The 24,429-nt window shown below is 47.9% G+C and overlaps 2 protein-coding genes across 6 annotated transcripts; both read right to left on the reverse strand.

The window, feature by feature from the left end:
• Nucleotides 1-332: 332 nt before the first annotated feature.
• ncoa6 (nuclear receptor coactivator 6) lies at nt 333-13,876 on the reverse strand. Of its 3 annotated transcripts, none has more exons than XM_079274110.1 (17): nt 13,808-13,876; nt 13,012-13,329; nt 12,781-12,936; nt 12,538-12,660; nt 12,288-12,410; nt 11,338-12,183; nt 11,070-11,201; nt 8,843-10,148; nt 8,612-8,730; nt 8,097-8,488; nt 7,188-7,430; nt 4,101-7,083; nt 3,451-3,501; nt 3,318-3,348; nt 2,070-2,111; nt 1,701-1,834; nt 333-700 (listed from the first exon to the last, which is right to left on the reverse strand). In XM_079274110.1, the coding sequence occupies exons 2-17, from the start codon at nt 13,286-13,288 to the stop codon at nt 654-656; spliced, it is 7,005 nt and encodes a 2,334-aa protein (XP_079130236.1). In that variant the 5' UTR covers nt 13,289-13,329; nt 13,808-13,876; the 3' UTR covers nt 333-653. The 3 variants fall into 3 exon arrangements, 2 of the variants coding, with proteins under 2 accessions (XP_079130236.1, XP_079130235.1); XM_079274109.1 differs by having other exon boundaries at nt 3,451-3,504; XR_013772202.1 differs by having other exon boundaries at nt 685-700; nt 1,701-2,111; nt 3,451-3,504.
• A 1,178-nt stretch (nt 13,877-15,054) lies between these two features.
• On the reverse strand, nt 15,055-23,701 carry ggt7 (gamma-glutamyltransferase 7). Of its 3 annotated transcripts, none has more exons than XM_079274147.1 (16): nt 23,571-23,701; nt 22,082-22,334; nt 21,211-21,437; nt 20,914-21,065; nt 20,709-20,826; nt 20,221-20,288; nt 19,941-20,014; nt 19,602-19,795; nt 19,348-19,435; nt 18,942-19,069; nt 18,748-18,836; nt 18,490-18,642; nt 17,598-17,712; nt 17,352-17,489; nt 17,148-17,247; nt 15,055-16,557 (listed from the first exon to the last, which is right to left on the reverse strand). In XM_079274147.1, the coding sequence occupies exons 2-16, from the start codon at nt 22,317-22,319 to the stop codon at nt 16,385-16,387; spliced, it is 2,055 nt and encodes a 684-aa protein (XP_079130273.1). In that variant the 5' UTR covers nt 22,320-22,334; nt 23,571-23,701; the 3' UTR covers nt 15,055-16,384. The 3 variants fall into 3 exon arrangements, with proteins under 3 accessions (XP_079130273.1, XP_079130272.1, XP_079130274.1); XM_079274146.1 differs by lacking the exon at nt 23,571-23,701 and adding an exon at nt 23,214-23,345; XM_079274148.1 differs by lacking the exon at nt 23,571-23,701 and adding an exon at nt 22,624-22,738.
• Nucleotides 23,702-24,429: the final 728 nt, after the last annotated feature.

The following is a 24,429-nucleotide window of genomic DNA, read 5'->3' on the forward strand; positions in this document are numbered from 1 at the left end:
GTGCAGAGCCGGTGAAGTTATTATCACAGCGGACAGCTGTTCGGGATGCAGAGGCTCAGGGAAACCTCTGCCGAATGGAGTCCCAGCGTCTGCACACTGCGCATGCTCACACTGAGAGGAAAATACTCTGCGTGGTGCCTACCTGAAGCAAAATACCAAGTCAAGTGTGGATACTCTGCGTTAGTTACACTACTTTTCATATATTTTATATATTACATCCATAAAGGACATCACCTGCAGCATCGTTCTTCCTGCTTCTTCATTGAACACTATTTATGCTCATTAATTGTACTTTAATTCAGTTCTTACAAGAATTAGACTCAGTTCAACAGTCACAGGACAAAAAGCAGTAGAAAATTTAATTCAGTTTTACAACATAATTATACAATCATGACAAGCTCCATCGTCAGTCTTCACGTGATTAATCCAGCATTCAATATATATAGAAAAACAAACAGAAAACAACAACACATACCGTATTGCACACATTCTAACTACACTCACATGATAAGCGTGGACAATAATTATTTTAAAACACAATCTGTACATTGGTTTCTTCCTCCACTGAAGAGTTCATAATCTAGGGGCAGAGGAACGGATTCACAGAGAAACATTTACAGTACAGTTCACAGGCGTCACAACGCTGGTTGTGTCTATTTAGACTTCCTTCGCTTGGCCTGCGTGGGGCTCGCTCCAGTTTCTGTTGAGAAGAGAAACGTGTCAGAGGAACAGGGCGGGGCCTGTGCTCGACATGTGAGAAGACACAGGGTCTCCCTCGCTACCTTAGACTGTATATACGAAGTCGACGTAGTCGTTGTGACATCATCAATTGGTTGGTGGACTGATGTTTAGAAGCCTCGAGTTCAGCCATCTTGGAATACGGCCGTCACCATGTTGGTGTTTTTTGCAACCGGTGAACAGGAAGTGACCATGTTTGGACTTCAGAGGAGTGACGTAGAGACGCCGTATACGTCTCTGGTGGAGACCTGTCAATCAGCGTGTAGCCCCGCCCTAAAGCATCCCCTGCTTTATGGTCTGTGTGACTCTAAATGGACCATAATGTACTAAATGAACATCATGCTGTATTGAAGAAGACTTGAAACTAGAGATTGAGACATAAACTCATGTTTACAATGTTTACTGAGGGAATAAATCAAGAGAGAAGTAGAGTCATTTTCTATAGACTTCTATACAACCAGAGGAGTCGCCCCCTGGTGGACACTAGAGAGAATGCAGGTTAAAGACATGAAGCTTTGACTTCGTTTAGTCGTCTCATTTAGACTCTTTTTAAGATTCACCGACATGTTTTATATCAGAGCACTAAACGTTAGAATCTCTTCAGCTTGTGTTGAAGACTTTATTTCAGACGTCTAACAAAACCATTAAAAACACACATCGACTTGGAGACGAAGGAACAGGAATTGTAAAAATGCTGAGTCACTTCCTGGTTTTAGGACTCATTCCTGCAGCTCTATTGGGCGGTTGATTATTGTAGCTTTCACAGATTGTTTATTAATAATCATCAGTACTGTGGATATAACTACCAAGTGGGTAAAGACAAATATCAGAACCAAAAGAACGTGACTATCTTCAGACATTGACATCACTAAATCCATGTATCGATATGTTGCCCATCCCTCGCCACGTGCAGTGACAGACAATCTACCTTTCCCTTTACACGGTGCTTGTGTGTTAGTCACCTTTAACAGCAGCGCTGGTTCCCGGCCTGGCCGATCGCTTCCTGACGCCGCTGTCTGCGACCGGCTCCTCCTCCACCTCCTTCTCTGCCCGGGAGCTGCGTCTGCTCGGGCCCTTAGGCTTCTCCACCGCGGCCCTGGGAGGACCAGACGGGACAAAGGAAGGACACCAGGGAGGGAAGGACAACGCGAGGGCGTGTTACTGAAGACCAAAGGGTGCGAGTTACCTCTGCTCCACTCAGTGAGAGACACAGTACCACTCAGGACTCGGCTGTTTGTCCTCGTCCATCTTCCGTCCCGACTGCTTCCACTACGTCGACATGAAAGCGCTGCATCGAGTCTTTGCGGTGCAAAGCGTGTTAAAATACATACCGTGGGACCAAGTTGATGGGCGTCTTTCTTTTCTTTGCCCATCTGTGATAGAAGTAGAAAAACAGCAGTGAACTATGAACTGTGCTGAACAGACATGGCTTCAACAATATTTGTTTTTTAAAAAGATGTATACGATTTTGAAGAAAATTAATAAATTCATAACAGAATTGAAGTTATTTATAATTTAGATATGTCTAAATACTGTTTCCAGAGCAGCAACAGTAATGTTTACATCAGCAAAGTCTCTGAAGAAAGGCATTAATATCTCACTGGAAACAAACATGTCAATAAAATCAATAACATTTATGAGTGACGTTTATTTCGATTTAACTGACAGACATTCGTCTGTATCAGTCATTCCTCCTCCCTCTGTCCTCCTTCCCCTGTCCTATTGTGCTCCTCCCTCTGTCCTCTCTTTATCCCCCTGTCCTCCCTCTGTCCTTCATCCCTCCTCCCTCCCTCTGTCCTCTCTTTATCCCTCCCCCTGTCATCCCTCTGTCCTCCTTCTGTCCTCCCTCTGTCCTCTCTTTATCCCTCCCCCTGTCCTCTGTCCTCTCTTTATCCCTCCCCCTGTCCTCCCTCTGTCCTCCCTCTGTCCTCCTTCATCCCTCCTCCCTCCCTCTGTCCTCTCTTTATCCCTCCCCCTGTCATCCCTCTGTCCTCCTTCTGTCCTCCCTCTGTCCTCTCTTTATCCCTCCCCCTGTCCTCCCCCTGTCCTCCTTCATCCCTCCTCCCTCCCCCTGTCCTCCCTCTGTCCTCCTTCCCCTGTCCTATTGTGCTCCTCCCTCTGTCCTCTCTTTATCGCTCCTCCCTCCCTCTGTCCTCCTTGACGGCAGTGAAGTCAACTAAAAAAATGAAAACATAACGATTCTGAGTTTCGGGTGATTATAAACTGATTAAAACATAGTTATGAATATCATATCCAATATCTGCCAATTAACCCCTGAATGTCCCACACGGTTCCTTTAAGCTTCTCACGTGCATTAGCGTAATTATATTGGTGCATGCCAATCATACATACCGAGTGCTGGCTCATTGGTTTCACCAAATTAACTCCCTGAGTCTCTCAGTTGGGTTAGAAATGTCTCAGCATTTCTCCGTCAAGAGCGCAGGGTTCTTAAGACTCGGCCAACTTGTCACGGATCAATAACAGTAAGGGATCCTTTAATAGACCCCAGCACATGAAGCATCACAAAGCTAATCAACAGTACCGCGGTTAAAAAGAACACAAATGTTAAGGAATCTTACCCCTGCTCAGAACCTGTCGAGACCTCTTCACCTGAACGGGACAAAAACAAGAGTCAGTTCTACGCCACCGGGTCCCAAGTGACTAAAATGAGATTCAAGCTTTTCTTAACAACCTCTTAAAACAAAGACTCACCCGTCTTCTCACTGGCGGCAGGTTCCAGGGACGGTGGGACTTGTTGAATAGCTGCTGGGGGGGGGGGGGGGGTTAAATAGTTTATCTGATCGTGTAACAAATGATCAGCAAGGAATCTGCATCAGTGACTCCTCAACTAAAACCACACACACAGTGAATACGTTAATGTGTAGACGGTGTAGAGCATAAGGCTTGCACAACCGTCTCCTCCAGTTTGCAACGGTTTCTCCCTTTTAAACGAGAAGAATCTTCTTTTTGCAACCAGAGGACTCGCCCCCTGCTGGTCAGTAGAGAGAATGCACGTTTTAAGAAACTCTTCGGTTGCCACCTGGTACCAACAACAGCCATGTTGGTTGCTTACGGTCATAATGATTACTTTGGGGGAAGTGTTGACAACTAGGAGACTTTCTTGCTAGATTTAGCCACTTGTGGAGCTAGTGCTGCGAGCTGCTGTCATTGGACTAGAGTTGGCAACACTGGGCTCGGTTGTTCGCCGTTGGATCATTTTTTGAATCGAGCATATATGTACCCTCCAGATTACCAACCCTAGCTTTACATGAAACAAAGCAACATGAAAGCTGATTGACCTGACCAAGGAGTGCAGCCATAAAGTGGTCCTTATCCTGTGAACTTGATAGTCGTGCGCTTACCTGGGGTGGTCTGAGTGGTTTCTACAGATGCAGCAGCTGGCAGCGTGGGGGGCTCCACAGCTGGGGGGTTAGGCTGAGCTGGTGGAACTCCGCTGGGGTTTGCAATTGGAGAGGATGTGGTGGGGGCAGCCTCCAGAGCAGGTCCAGGTCCAGCGACAATTGGAACAATGGACGGTACGGGACTTTGTACGGAAGCAACCGTAGAGAGCAAAGCAGCAGACGAGACACCCGCGGTGGCACAGACTACAGTGACTGTAGGAGCTTGAGAAGGTCCAACCTGGGCCTGGGTTGAGACTGAAGCTGGTGCGGACACTGGAGCCTGGGTGATAATCTGAATGGGAACAGCCACCTGGCCAGGAGCTGGGGATGGAGAGGAGACAGCAGGCGGAGTAATGTTGTTCGAAGCAGCAGCACTAGTATGGGGAGCCAGTACTTCAATCTGGATGGCAGGACTAGCAGGAGGATGAAAGGCCTGCGGTGGCACCGCTCCGGTGGGACTCTGCGCGGGCCTTTCTACAGGACTCTGCTGGGAGTCAGCTGTACCAGACACAACCGCCTGTGCAGGTTTACCTTTCACCTGGGCAGCGGGTGGTGGCGACATGGGGCTCTTCCGGATGGCGTTAGCAGCCCCGGGACTGGAGCAGAGAGGAGGAGAAGCCAGGGGTGCCTGGAAGGGAGATGATGCCGAAGGCCTGGGATGAGGAGACGGCTGCCGTACTGGGGGACTACCGGTAGCTTTCTGAGCAGAAACTGCCTCGCCTAGATTTGCTGTTTTGGGAGCCCCTGGGTTAATTTGCTGAGGTGCTGGCGGAGTACCAACTGGGACTGATGAGGACACACTGATGGCAATCTGGACCTGTCCAACAGCACTCCTGGTAGGCTGAGTGCCGGTCACGCTAGCCCCCGAGGACTGGGTGGAGCTCGGGGCAGGAGAAAGTTGGATGTTCGCAGCGGACACTTGGATGGGCCCCACCACGGTGACCGACTGCGACACCATTGTGGTATTGGGAGCCACAGGTGCACCTGGGACCTGGAAACTTGAGTTGATAAATACAGGGGTGGCGGTGATAAACTGAGGAGGGCGGGGGCCGGGGGCCTGCTGCCGGATGTCCTGAGGTCTAATGTTCTTGTTGGGGACAGCCACCATGGTGGAGGCCATAGATGTGGGTGCCTGGGGAGGAGGGGGAAGGGTTATGGGGTTAGAGGTGACAAACACAGTGATCTGATTGGGGGAAATTGCACTAGAAGAGGCAGGGATCTGTATGACCGAGTGAACACTGGTCACCGCTTTAGGACTAGGTTTCGGAGCTGAGCTGGAGTTAGAACTGGTGCTGACAGTCAAGGCGGGACTGCTTTGACTGGAAGTGACTGGGTTGGGGCTTCCACTCGTGGTGGCATTCGCGTTAGTACTGAGGGTGGTGCAGATGGTAGGTGTTGGGTTTACGTTTGGACTGGGATGGACACCGAGACTTGAGATGGGGTTCTGGCTCAGGCTGGGGGTAGTATTAGAGGTTGCGTTGGTGCTCGGGTGCGAGCTGGAAATTGAGGCGGGATGCAACTTCGGACTGCTGGTAGGGATCGGGACAGCAGTTTTGGGTTTAGCTTGCGATACATTTATAGCGACAGCAGCTGGCACATCTGTGCTCTGGGTATTACTGTGGAGCGGTCTCTCTGGATCCAAAGCAGACTTGGGGCTGTCCTTTCCCACAACATCCCTAACAGTACTAAGCTGTGCGGGCCGAGGAGGCATGTTTGCCATCCCCGAGTTATCCAGCAACTGGTTGAGGGAGGTTGGCGCGGCCCTGAGAGTAGGCGAGGCCACTGAGTCCTGCAAAGGTGCCGTTTGCGCCGGGAGCCTGTCAACTGCGCCGGCCTTCGGTTCCAAGTCAGGTTTCGGCTGCTGAGGCAACGGGAAACGAGGACTTGCCATTTTGGGAGCTGATAACTCCCTCAAAGGCTGAGGCATCTGTCGCTGCTCTGCTGTCATCATTCCCTGACTTTGCCTGATTCCCTCAGCGGTGTTACCTTGCATCCCGTGGAAGGGGCTCTGGGTCTGCTGTGCCTCCACGGCCCCACTCACTTGAGACGGCATAGATACTGGATTTAGGGGTACTGAGGTAGGGCTTAGCATCATGGTTTGCCCCTGAGGGTTAACCATCTGCTGCTGGGGCGGAGGGCAGTTGATGGCCATCTTTGTCCCCTTTTGTCTCCCTGGACTTGGGGTGGCCGACTTACGGCTCGAGGCTGGACTGGACCGCCGGCTATTGCTGGGACTCGCCCTCTTAGCCTGCCCTCCAGGCTGCTTGTCCTGTTTAGCGCCTACACCTCCTACTCCAGCGCCAGCAGAGAACGGCTGTTGACTGTTATTTCCACCCACACTGCCGTTGTTGTTGCCCGGTAAATTTAAGGTAGGAGGGGCCTGCCCAATGGCTTTCAGAGTTGTCGGGTTCAGACCTTGCTGATCAAATCCCCTGTTTAAGTTTGGCTGCCTGGGAGGTAGAGGAATGTTGATTTTGGGAGGAAACAGCCCTGCAATAGAGGCATTAAGCCTCTCAGGTGAAAGGTTGATTTCGGAGGGTTCGGTACTGGGTGGACGATTAGTCGGGGTGAGGGGATGGTGGTACGGCCTGGGGCTGGCTCTGTTGGGGGTTTTGGGCCTGGAGCTCTGTGAGGTGGTGGGGACATTGGGGAAATGAAGGCCCGACATGGGGCCTCCTTGCTGAGGCTGACTAGGTAACTGCTGCTGGGGACTGGCTCCGGTGTGCTGGGGCATTGGTGATGGACCAGGGCCTTGCTTCATCATGTGAGCGTTGGAGCCCTGATTGGCCATCATTTGTTGGGTTCCATTGCCAGGATGCTGCACCCCAACTTCTGGGCCACCAGGCTGCTTCGGGTGAGCCCCTGCTATGGCTTCTTCAGATCCAGTGCCTTGAGGACCCTGCCCTCCATCAGGATGGGACATTCTTCGCGCAGCTCCTGCAAGCTAGAATGGAAAACAAAACATACAATGTCACTCCCAAGAAAATACACAACAGTGCGCTCACAAGTAATATTGTGTTTACACATGCTGCAGCACACGGCCCTCACCTGTGGGTTCACCATCAGGGGCATCCCTCTTGCTTTGTCAGGTGACGGCGGTACCCCTCCATGTCCTGGAAGGCTGATCATTACAGGCATGTTGCTTTGCTGTGAGACAGGAAGCCTCTGCACCTCCGGGGGATTGCCCATGCCCCGAGGAGGGATCTGCCCCCCGGGAGGGATGGACATGCGATTCTTTGCCTGCTCCTGCTGCATCTTCAGCATCATCATCATCTGCTGCTGCTGTTGTTGCTAAAATGCAAAATGGGGATCACCATTAAAAAAGGTGCTACATTAGAAACAGAGGATTAAAAAGTAAACTGTTTGTTATGTAAAGATATAGAAGAGTAGCGGCGTCCTGAGCAGAGAATGAAGTCGCTCTTTCTTTGTGTGTGCGTTGATATTAGAGCTGTTCTGTGGTTTGGTTATGTAGCCGGTGTGTGTGTGTGTGTTCATATGACGGTTACCACTGATAATGCCTTCCAAACCCACAACGGAGTCGTGGAAGTATAAAGCTACGTTTTTACTCGTGCTAGTGAAGCCGCCACGCGGCAGAAAATTACATAATCACGGCCGTGGTGCAAGTGGTCGTGCATCTCTGAATTTTTGTAACTTCACAAATAGTTCACTGATAAAAGCACTATCTAAATGCCTCGGGATTATACAGCATAGGCCCACGTTAAAACGGTTATTTCTGTCAGCAGCGTTGCCGTTATAGGTTCGTGCTGTTAGCACAGTTAGCTGCTAGCTCAGGTTGAGAGCCATGTTGGGCAATCCCCCAAATCATAGACATGCTCTGCATTTCGAATTTTGCACCTTTAAGTATGAATGAATGACTGAAGTATGAATAGATAAACTGCATACAATTGTGTTGATACCAAACACTGTCATTACGGTACACAATGAGAATAAGAATACCTGTTGTAGCAGGTGTGGCTGCTGAGTTTGTTGTTGTTGTTGTTGCTGCTGCAGCTGGTGAGGGTGCATCTGAGGCTGGCCTTGACCTGAAGTCTGCGGCCCCATCATCACCTGCTGCCCCTGAGTATTCTGGAGACCCTGCATCTGCATCTGTTGTATCTGCTGCTGCTGCTGCTGCTGCTGCTGTTGCTGTATTTGCTGCTGTTGCATTTGTTGTTGTATTTGTTGCTGTTGCTGCATTTGTTGTTGTTGTTGTTGTATCTGTTGCTGTTGCATGTGCTGCATTTGTTGTTGTTGTTGATGCTGCTGCTGTTGTTGTTGTTGCTGCTGCTGCATAAATTGCATTGGTACCTGCTGTAATACTCTCTGGTCTCCAGGCTGGCCAGGAAAGCCTAGATAAAGTGTAGAGGGAGAACTGTAGAGAGCGTACTGTCAAGCTGCTACAACTACAACGATCAGCAACTGAATGCAGATTCAAAATAATTGCCAAAATAGATTAATGCGATGTTATTTACCTGCAGGCCTGTTGGCAAACTCGGGGAGTTTCTGGCCAGAGTTGTCTAAACCCAAACTCTGTTCGCCACCCAGATTTGGCAGTTCGGAATCCTCCATGCCAGCAGCCGCATCAAGACCACTAAGAGAACAAAGAGATGGTTCTGAATCAATGAATTAACGGAACAGAGAAACACCTTTCTTCATCTGTCCACCATGGCAAAAACAAACCTGTAAGAAATATAAATGATTACCCAAGTCCCTCGACTTGCTGTTGTCCCTCTCCCTCTTTGGGCTTCTTCTTTCGTGCCGGTTTCTTCTTTTTGGGTTTGGCCTGATTGCCCGCACCTGCTCCCTGTTTTCCTCCTGGTCCAAACTGGCTGGCTGAGATATCGCTCTGCAGCAGGTTGACCAGCAGTGGGCTCGTCAGCGTTACATCCTTGCTGACGGGAAAGCCTCCTGGCTGTACGCAGGCTCCCGCCATCGGCATCTGACCTTGGAACTGAGGGTTAAAGTTCATGCCATGACCTGCAAAGTGGCCATTTCCCATCTGCATGTGCTGAGGGCCCCCGATCATGCCTTGCTGCTGCGCCTGCATATCAGGGACCATCTGTTGGACCCCCAAGTCCCCTGTCCCACTATTAGGATCTCCCAAAGGATGAGGGTGCTGTTGAGCTGCCTGTTGTTGTTGCTGCTGCTGCTGCTGCTGTAACATGGCCTGTTGCTGTTGTTTCTGCTGCTGCTGTAGCTGCTGCTGTAGCTGCTGCTGTTGGATGAGAGGATGACCAGCAGGGAGCCTCATCTGTTGCCCATGCATGCCCATTGCCTGATTAGGGTTGCCAGCAATAGGAACCTGCTGGGGCTGTTGCTGGTTCATCTGCTGGTGTTGTTGCTGTTGCTGTAGCTGCTGTTGCTGCAACTGGTGCTGCTGCTGCTGTTGTAACTGCTGTTGTTGGAGTTGAGCCATTTGCTGCTGCTGTTGCGGAGTCATCTGCTGAGTGCCAACCTGGCCCTGGAACTGAACCATGTTACCTGGAACGTTTGGAGCAGGCCCACGCATCATCTGGCCGGGCATCACTCCAGCTGGAATCTTGCCTCCAAATGCCTGCTTGTTGCCTTGCATCTGGTTGGCAACCATTTGTTCCATCATGGAGTTTTGTTGCTGTTGTTGTTGCTGCTGCTGCTGCAGGAGCATGGCCTGGTGCCCTTGGCCTCCAACCATCTGACCCTGCCCATGCATCACCCCCTGGCCTTGCTGAGGCATCATTTGCTTGGGTGGGGTCATCCCTCCTCTCTGCCCTTGACTGAGGGGCCTTGAGAGGACAGTCTGACCTCCACCCTGGCCTTGAACCTTCTGGCTGGGGGAGGAAGACACGGGCTGGACCTGATGCTGGAGGCCCATCATCTGGGTCTGGAGGCCAGGCTGCTGCTGGCCCATACCGGGCCCAGCGGTTGTACCAGGGGGCAGACCGGCCATGCCACTTTGTACACCCATAACACTGGGCTGGGCGTGGGGTGGACCCTGCATCGAGTTTGGTGCGGAGGCTGACGGCGGAGCTCCTGTTGTAAAACGAAGAGGAAAGAAAACACCGGTAATAAGATGTGCTCTGCTAACCGCAGGTTAAGCCATAACGTCTCAAATGAGGCTGTTTACGCACCAAAGCAGTTCATTAAAGGGACATTTAGGGGGATTAATTGTCAGAAATGGAATATAATATTCATAACTATGTTTCATTGGTGTATAATGACCTGAAAATAAGAATTGTTTTGTTTCCATGTTTGATATATAGATTTTAATTTATGAAAAACACACAAGGACAAATGATTCATTGCAAAGTTTTTAGCAACTAAATCTAACATTAGGACCAAATCTTCCAAGTACAGTCGTTGAGTTCCATAGAACAATTCTGCAATCTTGGACATTTGTGTTCCTCTGACAGTGTTCAAGTTTGATTCATGCATTACCAAGAAACAAGCATTAGTAATATTTTACATTGTTATTTTAACATATTCTAAATTAAGATCTTCATCGCTGTGAGGCTTGAAGTCCAATCTAAAGAACACTGGATGAAGCTGTAATGAATGTTCCTGATGTCGGTGGTTGATGTGGCCGGTAAACAGAAAAGCCAGTTCAGTCCATAATTCTTAATTAGTCCACTAGCTGTGCTGTTGATGAACTTCAGGCTACAGCTATTCATTGTGTCACTACCATCTCAGAAATGAGCTTATAAATGAATGTTAAGCGTGGTGCTATAATTGCTTCTATCTGAGGGAAAAAATAACGTTTTACGTATTTAAGTAGTTCATATTTAGTCGTGTAGTAGTGATTCACACATAGGGAATGTAGCAGTGTTTATTATTCAGGAGTCTTGTGTTTTAGTTTTCAGTCAAAGTATATTCTTCAAATGTAAGATATCGAGCCTCAGTAGTTGTCATTTCCACATGAGGTCTTTGTGATTGGGTAAACGGTGAATGTTTTACCTGTGTGAGTCATCGCTTGGCTGCTCTGTAGCTGCTGATTGGCTCCTCCAACAGCGGCTCCTGGGGTGCTGGCACTCACCTGACCTTGGACAAAGTTTGGGTTTGGAAAGCCCATAGGACGCTTCGGCATGCCTGCAATCAGTGTTCGTTTGTTACTCCAGACATCAGAGTACTTCAACATAACATACTAAAGCACACATAAGGAGGGAAAACACAACTTTTGATTGGATTTCAGTCTACCGAGAGACGATTACCAACAATAACCCACCTGGGTGAACTTGGGCCCCAGGCTGTCCATGCTGGGGCATTCCCATGAAACCTTGTTGCATGTTACCCGGTTGCCCGAGGGCGGCTCTTCCCGGTGATCCGACGCCCTGGGGGAAACCCTGTGGAGTTGTCGGTCTCTGAACCATCATGGGAGGAGTCCCTGGTGAACCCTGCTGAAAAGGAGACGAAGAGGAACCAGGGGACTTGGCAGTGAGGTTGCCCTGCGGTCCAGAAGTTGGTGGAAGGGGCGGAGGGGGTCTGGGCGGTCCCGCGACACCACCAGGGCCGGCCTGTAGGCCTTTAGGCTGGGGGGCGGCAAACTGACCCACTCCCGGCTGCTGTTGCTGCTGTAATTGTCCCTGACCCATGGCGTTGAACACCTGCCCAGCCTGCTGGCTGCCAAATGGGTAAGGGGGCGGAGGGTGGCTGGGAGTCTGAACCGTAGCAAGAGAGGGAGGACGTGGAACCATTTGGGCTTGCGGTGGCGGCTTTCTCCAGGCAGGGCCTCCTTGGGGGGCTGGTGGCTGGAGGACCCCAGAGGGCAACTGGTTCCAGCCAGGAGGCACAGCCATCTGACCCGATGGGTTGAACGGAGGTCTAGGTCCAAGCTGAGACAGCTGAGCTTGCTGCTGGGCCTGTTGCTGCTGCTGCTGTTGTTGGTGGTGTTGCTGCTGCTGAAGCTGCTGCAGGGCGGCGGGGTTGAGGGGTCTCCCGCCCTGCAGAGCCTGCATGTGATGGGCAGCCTGAGGGGGCATTGGGCCTGAGACGTGGGGGGGACCAGCCTGTTGGTGCTGAAGTTGCTGTTGCTGCTGAACTGACATACCCGGCATCATCGGATCCATAACATCTGTTGGAGAGGATTGTTTTTACCCATTCTTGTACTGTCCATGCTGTGAGATATTCAAAATTACAACATGCATCACTTGACGTACAAGAAATAAAGACCTGAACCTGTCTGTGAAGAAGGTCTCTGAACACGAGGATGCATCTGTCCACTGCTGCCTGGTACCATCGCCTGACCCGCCATGCCGGGTCCAGGGGGAACCATCGGCGGGTTAGCCATCCTCACCACTCCTAATGGAAATATGTGCATATTACATTGTTTTAACCTACTACCAAAATAACTACTGTCCAACATGCAGGCACAGATTCAGTTAGTTTATACCAGAGCTCATGTGTAATCAATCCAGTAAACTAATACCTGGACCAGGCTGACCTGGAAAGCCAACATCCATTCTCATCTGGCCAGGTGCTCCAATTGGTCCGTTCACTCTGACTTCCTGTCCCCGATTTGGTCCCACAGCCACGTTGATGGCCCCTTCTCCTGAAAGACAGAGGGGACACGTATAACTGACATCTACAAGGGTCTTGTTTGTATGCTTTATTCTTGAGACACACACATCCTGTTCTGAAGTGAGCTGGAGACTGAAGGCTGCGCTGTTACCTTCTATCTGCACAGAGAGGATCCCCAGGTCTCTGAGCTGCTGCTGGTTGTTCTGGGCCAACAGCCTGAGTCGCTCCGCAGCATCCCGAGGAATGTTGAAGGTAACCCGCACGCTGTTCCACGGCTCCACATGCTGTGGCTGCAGCCTCTCAGAGCCTAAAAAAAGGGGACAATGAATGGATAGAAGTTGCATCTTCAGTGCCAAATTTGAGTAAATAAGTTTGAACGAACCCATATCAAGCATGTTTGGTATGCCACTGAGGATAGACTCGAGTTTTTGAGAGAAGTCCTCATCCTCCATATTCCCCTGGAAGGCGATAAAAACGGCATAACCCTCTCCCTCCCTTCGCTTGTTGACTTCCTCTTCTTCTTCTGCTGCTCCTGCTCCTCCATGGCAACTGTCAGCATCCTCCCCGACACCAGAGTCCCCGTCGGAGTCGTTATCCGGCTCCAGGTGCTCGGTCCTCTGGGACGAAGAAGGCAAAGGTGGGGAACATCGATGAGCCATCCTCCCCCTCTGACTAGGAGTGGGGTTTCAACCGTTTCATGCTGAAAGAGACAGAGACAGGGCGAGAGACATACAGAGACAGAGATAAATAGATTAATTAATTAACGTCAGTTGACGTTACGTTGGATAACGTTAAATCAACCGTTGGTTAGCTTGGTTATAGCATGATTAGCATTGGGCCTCAGCGTAGAAGTCGGCTAACGTAAAGAAATCAAGAACACAATGTGTCCACTATTCTCATGTAATTGTTCTGATACGAACAAGCACCACTAATAACTACGTTTCTATCAGTCATCTTACTATGAAAGAGGATTTATAAAATGAATGTCAAAGGCGGTTCCTGCTGGCGTCTCCGAAAGCTCCAGTTAGCTAAATGCTAGCGTTAGCTAAGCTAAGTAGCCACTGCAGTTAATTCATCGTGAATGCATTGAAACACAACGTATTAGCTTCTCTGTTGTTTTTACCGTAACTTGCTACACAACGCTCGCGGTAAGATTCATGCATTTGCAAACTACTTACCGCATATATTCATCTGTTGATTAAGTTCGTCCAGTCGAGATCTAGCTAGCTCAGATTAGCTAACAAAACATGAAACACAGGCAACGTCAGAAGCGACGTCAAGCTAGCGGGAAGAAAACTGTTTCCGGTGTTGCTTTTCAAAATAAAATCCCAGAAGACGAAGCAACGTCCCTTTTAAGTAAAACAAAACATTTCAGCAGTGAAATAAAAAAATAAGTAATATTAAGTAGTTAAGACACAAATCAAGTAAAGTTTAAAGCATGTTTTCATATTTATATAAAAATGTTTAATGTGTGTTAATATCTTGAAATGACTTGTTTTCTTAAGTGAATTCAAAGTTTACAGTTTTCTACGGTCCTCTGTCTCTGGCCAAATCCCAATGTCCCCCTAAACCCTCAAGGACTTACTGACGTCACCTGGTAAGTGGTTGAGTGTGAGAGACTGTGAGGGCTTGAGATGGTGTAAATAGGAACGGGACAGCACTTTGCTACAACATATCACGTCACCATGAAAACGACAATAAATATGATGTATACTTGTGGGTATTTATTTTATACTTTGTACTCCCTGATTTGAAAGTCTTCCAGGCTCTTTCCTCACAAGATGAGGTAACTTCATATAATCTATTTACTCGTTTTTGTCAAAACAGCTTCAATGACAAAATCAAATATTTGATGAATAAATAAATAAATATCTTCTGATTTCATGTTTATTTTTTGTTCCATCTTTAACCCTTAATGTTTGAGTAAATTTAATATGACAGGCTGAACACAAGTGAGCCGTCCTCTTTGTTTACGTCTCCATGTGTCCACTGGTTACCCCGTGTTTAACGTCACATTGCAATGATTTGTGGGTAATTCCCTTGGGCTAAGTTAGCATACCATGCTGACTTACAGTAAGGGTTCATAAAGGGCTCAAAATGTCTGCCAGAGAGCCTCAAACACTTGACGATGTGACAGTGGGACAGCCCTAAACCCTCACGGACTTCGCGGGAGCGCGCCTCAAAGTCCGTGAGTCCGTAAGGGGGGACATTGGGATTTGGCCCCTGTGTGTCTCTCTCTCTGAATCCATCTAAAACACTTGAGTTTAATTGCTGCGATACCTCTAAATAAATGTTTGCAACAGAATCCTGATTTGTGTGCACAGTCATTGGACACTATCATTTATTAATAACAGGTTATAAAAAGCCAGGTCAGATGCACCAAATGTGCACAAAAAGGGGCGACACTTCAACGCTGGGATGTGTGCAAACATTTTATTTCTTGAGTTTGGATGGTGCTGATTTTTTAAATTAAAATCAGATACAAATGCACGTGAAAACAAACATCAGGTGTGCCAATGTGTCCCTTAAGGCTCTGGTTCTCTACGGTACAGGAAACAAGCATCATATTGCACGAGTGCCCAAACAACAGGCTCATTTGATTCGTCAGCATGAGCCATACCGGAAGAATGCAATGCTTTACAAAAGGCTGTTCTTACTTCAAAACACACTGCCTAAAATAAGTGGACGGAAAAAAACACGACAGCCTTGTCTAAAGTGAGCTGATTGAATGCATTGTTAAAAACAGCAGAAATTATTTATACAGCCCAACAAATGTTCATATAAAAACAAGACAGATTACATTCAATCCATCAGTAAATAATCTGATTTATTCCTGTTCTAAAAACAAGTATCCCTGCTCGAAATACAAATGTAAGCGAGAACTTTAAAATGCGAACAAAATCATGCAACAGCTAAATAAATTATATATTTAAATACACATATTCAGTGCCATTTAACCTGTGAAAATACAACAAATCCTGTCGTTTAAGAAAAAGCAGTGGATGATTCTGAACATGGTCCTGAGGAGCCATTGGATTAATGGGTTAAAACTCCAGCAGCTGCACCAAACGACATCTAATCACAGTTACACGCCACACAAAGAGCAGGACACAGAATGGTTTAGTGTAGAACGGCCTAGTTCAGGTGTGACAATGCAAAGGCTTGAATCACTAGTGTAAATATCATCACCGCCACCATCCCATGTGATCTCACGTGTCACTTCAAATGATGGCGAATTGCAGTGGAAGAATCGCAAAGCATGCACGTGTTGTGGCTTCATGACTGTTTTTACCCATTTCGTGCAAAGAAACAATTTGTTAGTCGTTAAATTTCCTTTGATCCTATATTCATAAAAGCGACACTACTCTCAGTATCTCAACGGCCAAAAACCAGCATCTCTCACATCCACTGGGCGAATCCACTCTAAACCTCTCGAGTGTATCGAGAGAGAGCAAGACAGAGACAGAGAGCGCATCTCTTTCTTTTACGTGGGCCTGAAGTGCCGTTGAATCTGACTTCATGAAGTTCTGCTCTGCGTGATAAAGATGTTGACTGCAGCCGTTAAGCGATGGACGAACACTTTGAAACACTACGGAGTGTGTTGTGTGTCGGCGTGAGGGCATCGCTGTGTGAGACGCTGATCCTCTAAAAGAATCTACCGGAGGATCGGACTCCTATGTCGACAGTGTTACTCTTACCTCTACTTCATTATGTGTGATTATGGGGCAATAGAGGAGGGTGGGGGGAGGGGTGCACTAGGGCATGTTGGACATGGTGAGGGCGGAGGCATCGGCACTGCGGGGGTCTTTCACCCCTATGATGAGGTCATTGGTTCTCCGGGTGCCCTCCACCAATGAGAGAACATCTCTCCTCTCCACCTTGTGACCCTTGGCCTGCAGCAGCTCCACGTCTTCGTCTTCAAACTCGGCTGCGAGAGAGAAAGTGGATCACAGACTGTACATTAAAAGTGGACGTAGTCGCCGTGACGTCTTCTGCATTTTGGCCGTCGCCATCTTGTTTTTTTTCTACCAGAAGTGACACAAGAGGGCGGAGCCAAGTACAACAAAACGCTGAATAACAAGACATTGTTAGACGATCAAAAATGTTACTATTAACTTTCCTGAAGTGAAAACACTGTGAAAGGGCTAGGGTTATACAACCAGAGGAGTCGGCCCCTGAGAGAGAATGCAGCTTTAAGACACGCAGGAGATTAATCTTTCCACAGCACAGGAAGTCAAGAAGGCATTTTACTGTGACATTGAAACCCTACACCTGCCCCCCCTCCCCCGAGCTACTCATCTACCTAAACAAACATGTGATCCAGTGACAACGTAAACACTGGCACAAGGGAACTACTGCATTGTTCTCTATCTTAAAGGAATATCCTGTTGCATATTGCATGTTTATAGCAGGAAGTGACAACTGTATTTGGAAATGAAGCCAATCTACCCCAAATACTACAATCACAGGTGACTCAGTTATATTTGGGCAATAGAAGGATCGACAGGACGAACTCACAGTCCACCAGGAGGGTGTTGGGCTGCAGACGAGGGTGGAGTCTCCCGTATGCTAAGCTGTCACTCATGTTCTTACGCGAAGACAGAACGTTCATCAGCACCTGTGAAGGATCATAAAACAGAATATACAGATGTAGAATAACAGAGAGTTATATATGGAGAAGATACAACGTATTTCCACAGAGCGAGAGAGAGAAAGAGAGACCTGTGTGATGCCACTGAGAGCTTTCTCTCCATCAGAAGATCCAACGGCTACATAAGTGCCACACAGCCCCAGGGCGGGCCTCACTGCTGTGGGCATCAGGAAGGACATGGGCCTCTTCCCAGGCTGGAGGCTGTTATGCTGCAGCGAAACAAAACAAAACACATGAGGACTGAGAGCAGCTACGACAACTCTTTCAATAAATGAATGCTGTTAATAATTAAATAAAGAGACAGAATGCAGGATTACCGGGTTAGGTGATGAGTCCTGTGTTTTGTTAGGCCAGGAGAAATCCAGGATCTGACTATTCAAGAGGATTCCTGAAGGAGTCACTATCCCGCTGCCAAACGGTTTGTTGAGAGAGCTAAAAGAAACCGCCACAAGTAAAGAGAGAACTGGTCTTAGTTTAAGTTTTACATTAACCCACTACTTTTAAGGCCTGATCCCACCGAGACGCATCGCCAGAAACACGTCAACCACGCAAAACCAGCTTGGTGATTGGTGCCACTGACTTCCTGTTTTGATGCCGGTAGATGTGGTAGAGAACAGGCGGCAACCTCCGGTTCCGCAGAGTGAAGCCGATGCTTCATGTGTTAAAGCTGCATTCTCTCTAGTGTCCACCAGGGGGCGACTCCTCTGGTTGTATAGAAGTCTATGAGAAAATGACTCTACTTCTCTCTTGATTTATTACCTCAGTAAACATTGTAAACATGAGTTTATGTCTCAATCTCTAGTTTCAAGTCTTCTTCAATACAGCATGATGTTCATTTAGTACATTATGGTCCATTTAGAGTCACACAGACCATAAAGCAGGGGATGCTTTAGGGCGGGGCTACACAGTGATTGACAGGTCTCTATCAGAGACGTAGACGGCGTCTCTACGTCACTCCTCCTCAGTCCAAATATGGTCTCTTCCATACATTGGTTGGGTAAAAAACAACATGGCGACGAAGATGGTAATCAAAGATGGCGAGGGCAAAATAGCCGAACACAACGCTTTCCCTCTTTCATTTCTGCTTGTATCCATTTTTCGGCGTTATTAGATTTGACCTGTGGCGACGCGTCTCAAGAGAGATTTGGGGCCTTAACCGTCAGTGGGATTTGTTTCCTAAATGTGCAGTTCAACTAAAGCAGGACGTACCTCATGACGGACACGATGTGGTCATCCGGGCCCATGACCATGACTTGGGCGGCAGCCGCACCCGTCTCCAAGGTGAAAGATGGAGCGTAATGGCTGACGGGGAAGGCCTGAGAGTCGTTGATCATCTGGCGGAGTAGGGAGGCCTGTGATTTACTTTGAGATGGGAACAACAAAGAGGCAGGGATCAATGACGATGCCTTATAGAACTAAGCTGGACGGATACGTTGTATGTTTAAAGATGATACGGAGGATCTCTACCTCAGCATCTTGGTGACAACCTCTGAGATAGAAGTGTCATACATGGGGTCTCCCAGTCCACTAGCAAGGGCAAGAGATATCTTCAGCGCCTGGGAGAGGAATGCAGAATTAACAGTTCAGTCACAGTCGTACGGATTACTGCCCTTTGCTCACTGTTGCACGCCGTGTCGTGGGGAAGCGGCTCGTAGCGTTACCTCTGCTATCCAGTGGTAGGTGCTGTTTCTGGGCACCTGGCTGGTTATGTTGTAGCCTTCCAGGATGTTGAGAGCGGCGATCAAGGCAATACCTGCATGTGGAGCCGGGGCCGCCATCACATGGTGTCCTTCAGACACAACCATTGAAAACATGTGAGGATTTCAGTGGCAAAATAACAGAAGTCACTGCAGTCGTTTCTACAGATGTAATATCTATAAACTGATTCTACGTTAGATTTACCAAAGAGGGCAAGTTTTTTAATGTTTTGATGAATATATATGTGGAGAGTGAAAACTCTATTGTGGGAGTAAAAAGGAAGGAATTTAACAGCGATGCCTCCCACTCTTAACTGTGGACATTAACTTTATTTATTCTTCAGCTTCAGGTTGAGACGGAGTGTTTTACCTTGATAGATGATCTCTGCTGGCTGCTGTAACACTGTGCTGTAGTTTCCAAAGTCGTCCTCTGAGAGCACCCCGCCTCTCGCTTGCGCCTATTAAAAATATGCAGAGTTTAAAATTGTAATCTTTGTCCTGCACAAGATGAAATTGTATTGTCGAAAACATGTCGGTCATCTAGTATTTTACTATATCCAAAAGTTCATCTACTAAACTCACAAAGTTTACAATTTTACCAAGAAACCCTAAACGTATTCTTACTGCTGCGGCCATTTCCTGCGTCAGGTTTCCACTGTAGAACTCAGACATCCCCTTTAATGCTACTGAGTCCAAGATGGCCGCTAGATCAAGCCGTCTGGTGAGCAGCCCGGAGAGGGGAGCCTCGCCGCTGGGGAGGAACAAATCCAGGAAAGCATCAGACATGTTCTGGTTCTTCACCTTAGCCAGAGCTTCAGCTGGAGGGAGGGAGGGAGGGAGGGAGGGAGAGAGAGCGAGGGAGGGAGGGAGAGAGAAAATAAAGTCAGATGAGATCACACCTATTGTCAATATGACTGAGGTCAGCTGATATTTCTGGTGTCATCACAGTGTCATCACACCTACCGAGGTCATGAGTGACATTAAATCCATTTCTGGCCACTTCTGCTGCCATGGTAACCACATCCTTCCACGCCATTCTGGGGAATTGAAAAGTCATGAAAGAATGCTTCACTGTGAACGAATAACGAACGTTTATAACAGCAGGAGTGAAACAAAACATATCAAAAGGGAAGAACGTGGAGCATCCGTTAAACCAGAAGACGTCCATTATAATATGTTGTTGGCATGAGGAAAGACTGGATGGATTACAAATATAATTTACATAATAGGTATTAGCGTATACCTGCCATAGAGCTGGTGTGCCTGATGCAGCCCACTGAGCATGCCCGGTACTCCCACCAGCAGGCCAGGCTGAAACACAACAGCAGTAAGTTCAACCCCAGTACCCAACAATGAGCAGGAGACTGTCTCTGCTCACATTTAACTGTTAGAAAAGAGATTATAGATGCACCGATATGACTTGTGTCAGTCCTGATACCTCGCTTTGCAACTAAATAAATACGGTAGAGCTGTGCTCGACCAAAGACATTCTGAGCCGACTAAAGCTCATACTGAGTCGACAGATCTGCATAGTTTCTCCACAAAGAATCACACAAAAAGAAAGCACCACTTCACATCTGGTGTTTACTGGGGACGTGCTCACGAAGTTTCATGGAAATAAATAACAATAATCTACTTTAGAGAGGGCAGCACTAAAATACATCAATACATCGATCATCCAGCTATTTGAGTCCGTATCAGCCAGATATCTAAGTAAAAACAACACCTTACATTCAGGTGGAGGTTGGTCCGCAGCATGTCCTCGTGGATGGCAGACGGCGCCGTCTCTCTGAAGTCGATGACCCTCGTCTCGTTCTTACGGATGTTGTGCACCAACATAACGCCACCGCTAAACATTAGCAGAGCACAAAGTGTTCAACAGGCTTTGTATTCAACGTCCTGTTGAGAAGAGATATAACATGTTTCCGTCACTCACCCTCCGATACCAGAAGTGTGAGGGTGGACGATCCCCAAACACAGCGCAGCAGAGATGGCAGCGTCCACGCTGGACCCCTGTTTCTCCAGAACGTCAAAGCCGAGGGACGTACACTGGGCCACATCTGTCACCACGGCTCCTTGGTTAAAGATCTTGGAAGAAACAGGAGAACAAAGCAGGGAGCTGGAGATTGTCAATACGCCTTTGAGCAAAGGGGAAGTAGTGCTTATAATCACCTGTATGTGAAAGCTACTTTATTCCACATAAAGTAACAGGATAACGCACACACACCCTTACCTGGGGGTCTCCAAAGTAGATCTGCATGATGAGAGCTACTGTGACTCCTGTGGCGAAGGTGAGACAGGCTGTGATGATGACCGTCAGTCCGTCTCGCTGACAGGCGCAGTCTTCTGTGAAAGGGTCTCTGGAGGTCTCTCGCAGGGACGCGATCTCGTGGCTGGCCAGGTCCGAGGCCGAGGAGGGGAGGCGCTGGAGGCGAGCCGACTTCAGAAACCCATCGGGGTCTGGGTGGGTCGTACCAACGCAACACGGAAAAAAGGGGTCGGATTGAACAGGAAAGAGTAAAATCTCTGTTCTCTCACATCAAACTCCATTAATAAATGTGTAAATTCAAAGTGGCCATGCTTACTGGACGACAAACGAAACAAATCTGGATTCTGCATGCGTGAAATCCACAAATTAACACTTATTTTGATGATCGATAAGTCAATAATTCTGGCTCCAACTAATGTGAGGATTTGCTGCTTTTCTCAACTGAATATATTTAATATAAGTAGAGACCATCTTGTTCTGGGTATCACACCATAACAATCTCGCCAGTGGTGTAAAGTGAGTAGTACTTCCCCACTTCCTACCTGCTCAGACAACACCCAAAGTCTTGTGACACCAAATCCGGCCAGAGGTGTTACGGGTGTGTGTCTCTGTGTGTGTGTGTGTGTGTGTGTGTGCGTGCGTGTATTCTGTGTCCTTGTTCTAACCACACCTGTTTCCTTCAAACTACTTTTATCTCACCACACCTTTTGCATAAAATGCAGTCACAAACCTCTACAGGTGTGTCGTTGAAAATCAAAATAAAGACCGGGTTTGAAGGTGGGTGCAGTCCGAGCAAGGAGGCCAGAAGTACCCCCCCTCCTCCGCTCTGACTCACCTGTATCTTGCTCACTCAGGACGTTGTCGTCCTCTTTGCGTAACTTCAGAGTGTTTTCCCCAGACGTGGTGTTGGCGTCGTCGTCCGGCAGCCTTGGGAAGCTGGTGATGCTCATGTAGTCCACGGGAGAGTAGGCGCTGCTACCCAGGGTCGTCTCCGGATTGGCATCTTTGTCCGCCGCCACGCATCCACCCGGGTAGCCGGTGGCCACCATTTCAGCCGCGGGGCTGCTGTGCATGACTACTGTTGAAGCCTAAGGAAGGTATAAGGGAGTCAGGGCAGGGTATCCATAGATGCAGTCAGCGATGATCAGTCACACACCGGATGAGAACTCCTTGTAATGGGCCTGTAAAGGACCACTGGTGTTGGTGAAGAATCCCTTCTTATTTAATATCCCAGTAAACCACAAACCCCTTCCCACAGGAGTAGAGTTTCTTGTATTATATAAAGCTAATCTTGCTTAAATCACTCCAAGATCACTGCAGTTTCTCCTCGCAGGGTGACATGTTTTTATTTTGATAGGCCAAGACACGGTACTTAACGTTAGCTCTGATGATGATGATGTCGTTTCCCGGCGGTCATGTTGTGGACGTCCTTCGACAAACATTAAAGATTTGCTTAATTCCACTGTGTGTCACTTATGCCGCAAACATTGACAAGAGACGACACGTCAGCTGCGTCCGTCTTTCTATGGCGCAGAAAAGCGGGCGAATTCATTTTATGTTAATGTGAAGCATTATTACCGTTTTCAATTATAACACGGAGCCAACCGCCGGTGTGCGAGCGTTTTATCCTGTCAGTCACACACACAACACACAGCGCCAACCACCGGAGCGCGAGCGTTTTATCCTACGTGGTGCTGTCAATCACACACAAACACAGCGCCAACCGCCGGAGCGCGAGCGTTTTATCCTACGTGGTGCTGTCAATCACACACAAAACACAGCGCCAACCGCCGGAGCGCGAGCGTTTTAACCTACGTGTGCTGTCTAAAAAAAAAAAAAAGCATTATTACCGTTTCAAACATAAAACACAGAGCCGTCGGAGCGCGAGCGTTGTCCCGTCAGTCACAAGCTAGCACAGCTCATTCCGAAACAAACGGTTCAAAGCCACGATAGTTTATTTTGCTCACCGCTATGTTGAAATACGTGTAGTCACATAAAAGAGCATCCTCCACGGCGTTACATTGTTGTTGGTATTATATTGGGGGTTTTTCTGTTAACATGGCAGGTGAGGCGTGCGCAGCTCTCTCCGCCCAGTCACCAAGACAACAGAAATGACCTGAATCACGACACCGCCACACGGTTATAGGGAAGTTAGCTTCATGTTGTACGTCAGAGAAACCGGTAAGACTTGTCGCGTCAACTGACAGTTGGACAGCACAGCACATATACAACCGGAAACGATTTAAATGTACAACCCACGAAAGACAAAATTCTTACAAAACACATGTTAGCAGTTGGAGATACAGCTAATGGCTGCATATTACCAATATCAGACTTGCTTCACAGTAGTTGTCGTAGAGCCATTGACGGTTAAATCACTGCCACCAGCACAGGTGCATTTCCTCTTCAGTGCGCTATTTTAATGACGATAAAACTCCACCAGGTGCCTTCCAAGTCTAACTAGTAAAGCGGCTGGACAGGTTATGGCAGGTCTGCAGAATACCTGCTCCAATTACACACGAGGTCCCTCCCATGTTTTCTTTTCCTGTCAATCCACTTCAAGAACTTCACCTGATCCAATTACACACCCTCAGGTCCTTCCTTGAAGCCTTTTCTTTTCTTCCAGTATTAGAAGATCATTAACATATACAGTTGACAGAAAGAAGTAGAATGGACATTCCTATTCAGATCAATGTAGCAGGATGGTCACAGCGGCGGCCATATGTGTTGCCATTGCGACCGTTGTAGCGGGCTAACTTTGACATAAAGACTGAAATGAGGAGTGTAGTAATTATTTATTTTAGAAGCATAGAATAAATGAGTGGAACTTTAACAATTTACTGTTTCATCCACACACTCTTTTCATAGTGTAGGAAAGCACACAATAAGTGTCGGACTTCAGTTTGTGTAGCATGACAGCATGGCGGAATTAGCAACCTCGGCATTAGCGGACTCGACAGCTGTTCAATTAGTAAAATTACGATTTAATGCTTCATCTACACACTATTTGTAAAGCGTAGGAGAGCACAATGCTATCGCCACATGATCGACAACTTAGTTTGGCTTATTTTCTGTAACCAGTGTAGCATCAAAACATGGTGGGATTATCACGTTAACTAGCGGACAGCTGGCTAGTTAGCTGGTTTGCTAATTCCCCCATGCTTTAATGCTACACTGGATACA

The sequence above is a fragment of the Melanostigma gelatinosum genome (genome assembly GCF_949748355.1).
Source record: "Melanostigma gelatinosum genome assembly, chromosome: 8".
NCBI lineage: Eukaryota > Metazoa > Chordata > Actinopteri > Perciformes > Zoarcidae > Melanostigma > Melanostigma gelatinosum.

Bases quoted from the DNA above. Each gene is read 5' to 3' on its own strand.
- ncoa6 (XM_079274109.1), bottom strand. From the start codon at position 13,288: ATGGCTCATCGATGTTCCCCACCTTTGCCTTCTTCGTCCCAGAGGACC. The intron at 12,184-12,287 runs GTTCAGGTCTTT...CCTCTCCAACAG, and splicing joins GAGACCTTCTTCACAGACAG to ATGTTATGGATCCGATGATG. The intron at 10,149-11,069 runs GTAAAACATTCA...GTTTTACAACAG, and splicing joins CCAAGCGATGACTCACACAG to GAGCTCCGCCGTCAGCCTCC.
- ggt7 (XM_079274147.1), bottom strand. From the start codon at position 22,319: ATGCACAGCAGCCCCGCGGCTGAAATGGTGGCCACCGGCTACCCGGGT. The intron at 19,796-19,940 runs GTAGGTGTGATG...CCCTCCCTCCAG, and splicing joins TAATGTCACTCATGACCTCG to CTGAAGCTCTGGCTAAGGTG. The intron at 19,436-19,601 runs GTAAGAATACGT...TATTTTTAATAG, and splicing joins CGCAGGAAATGGCCGCAGCA to GCGCAAGCGAGAGGCGGGGT.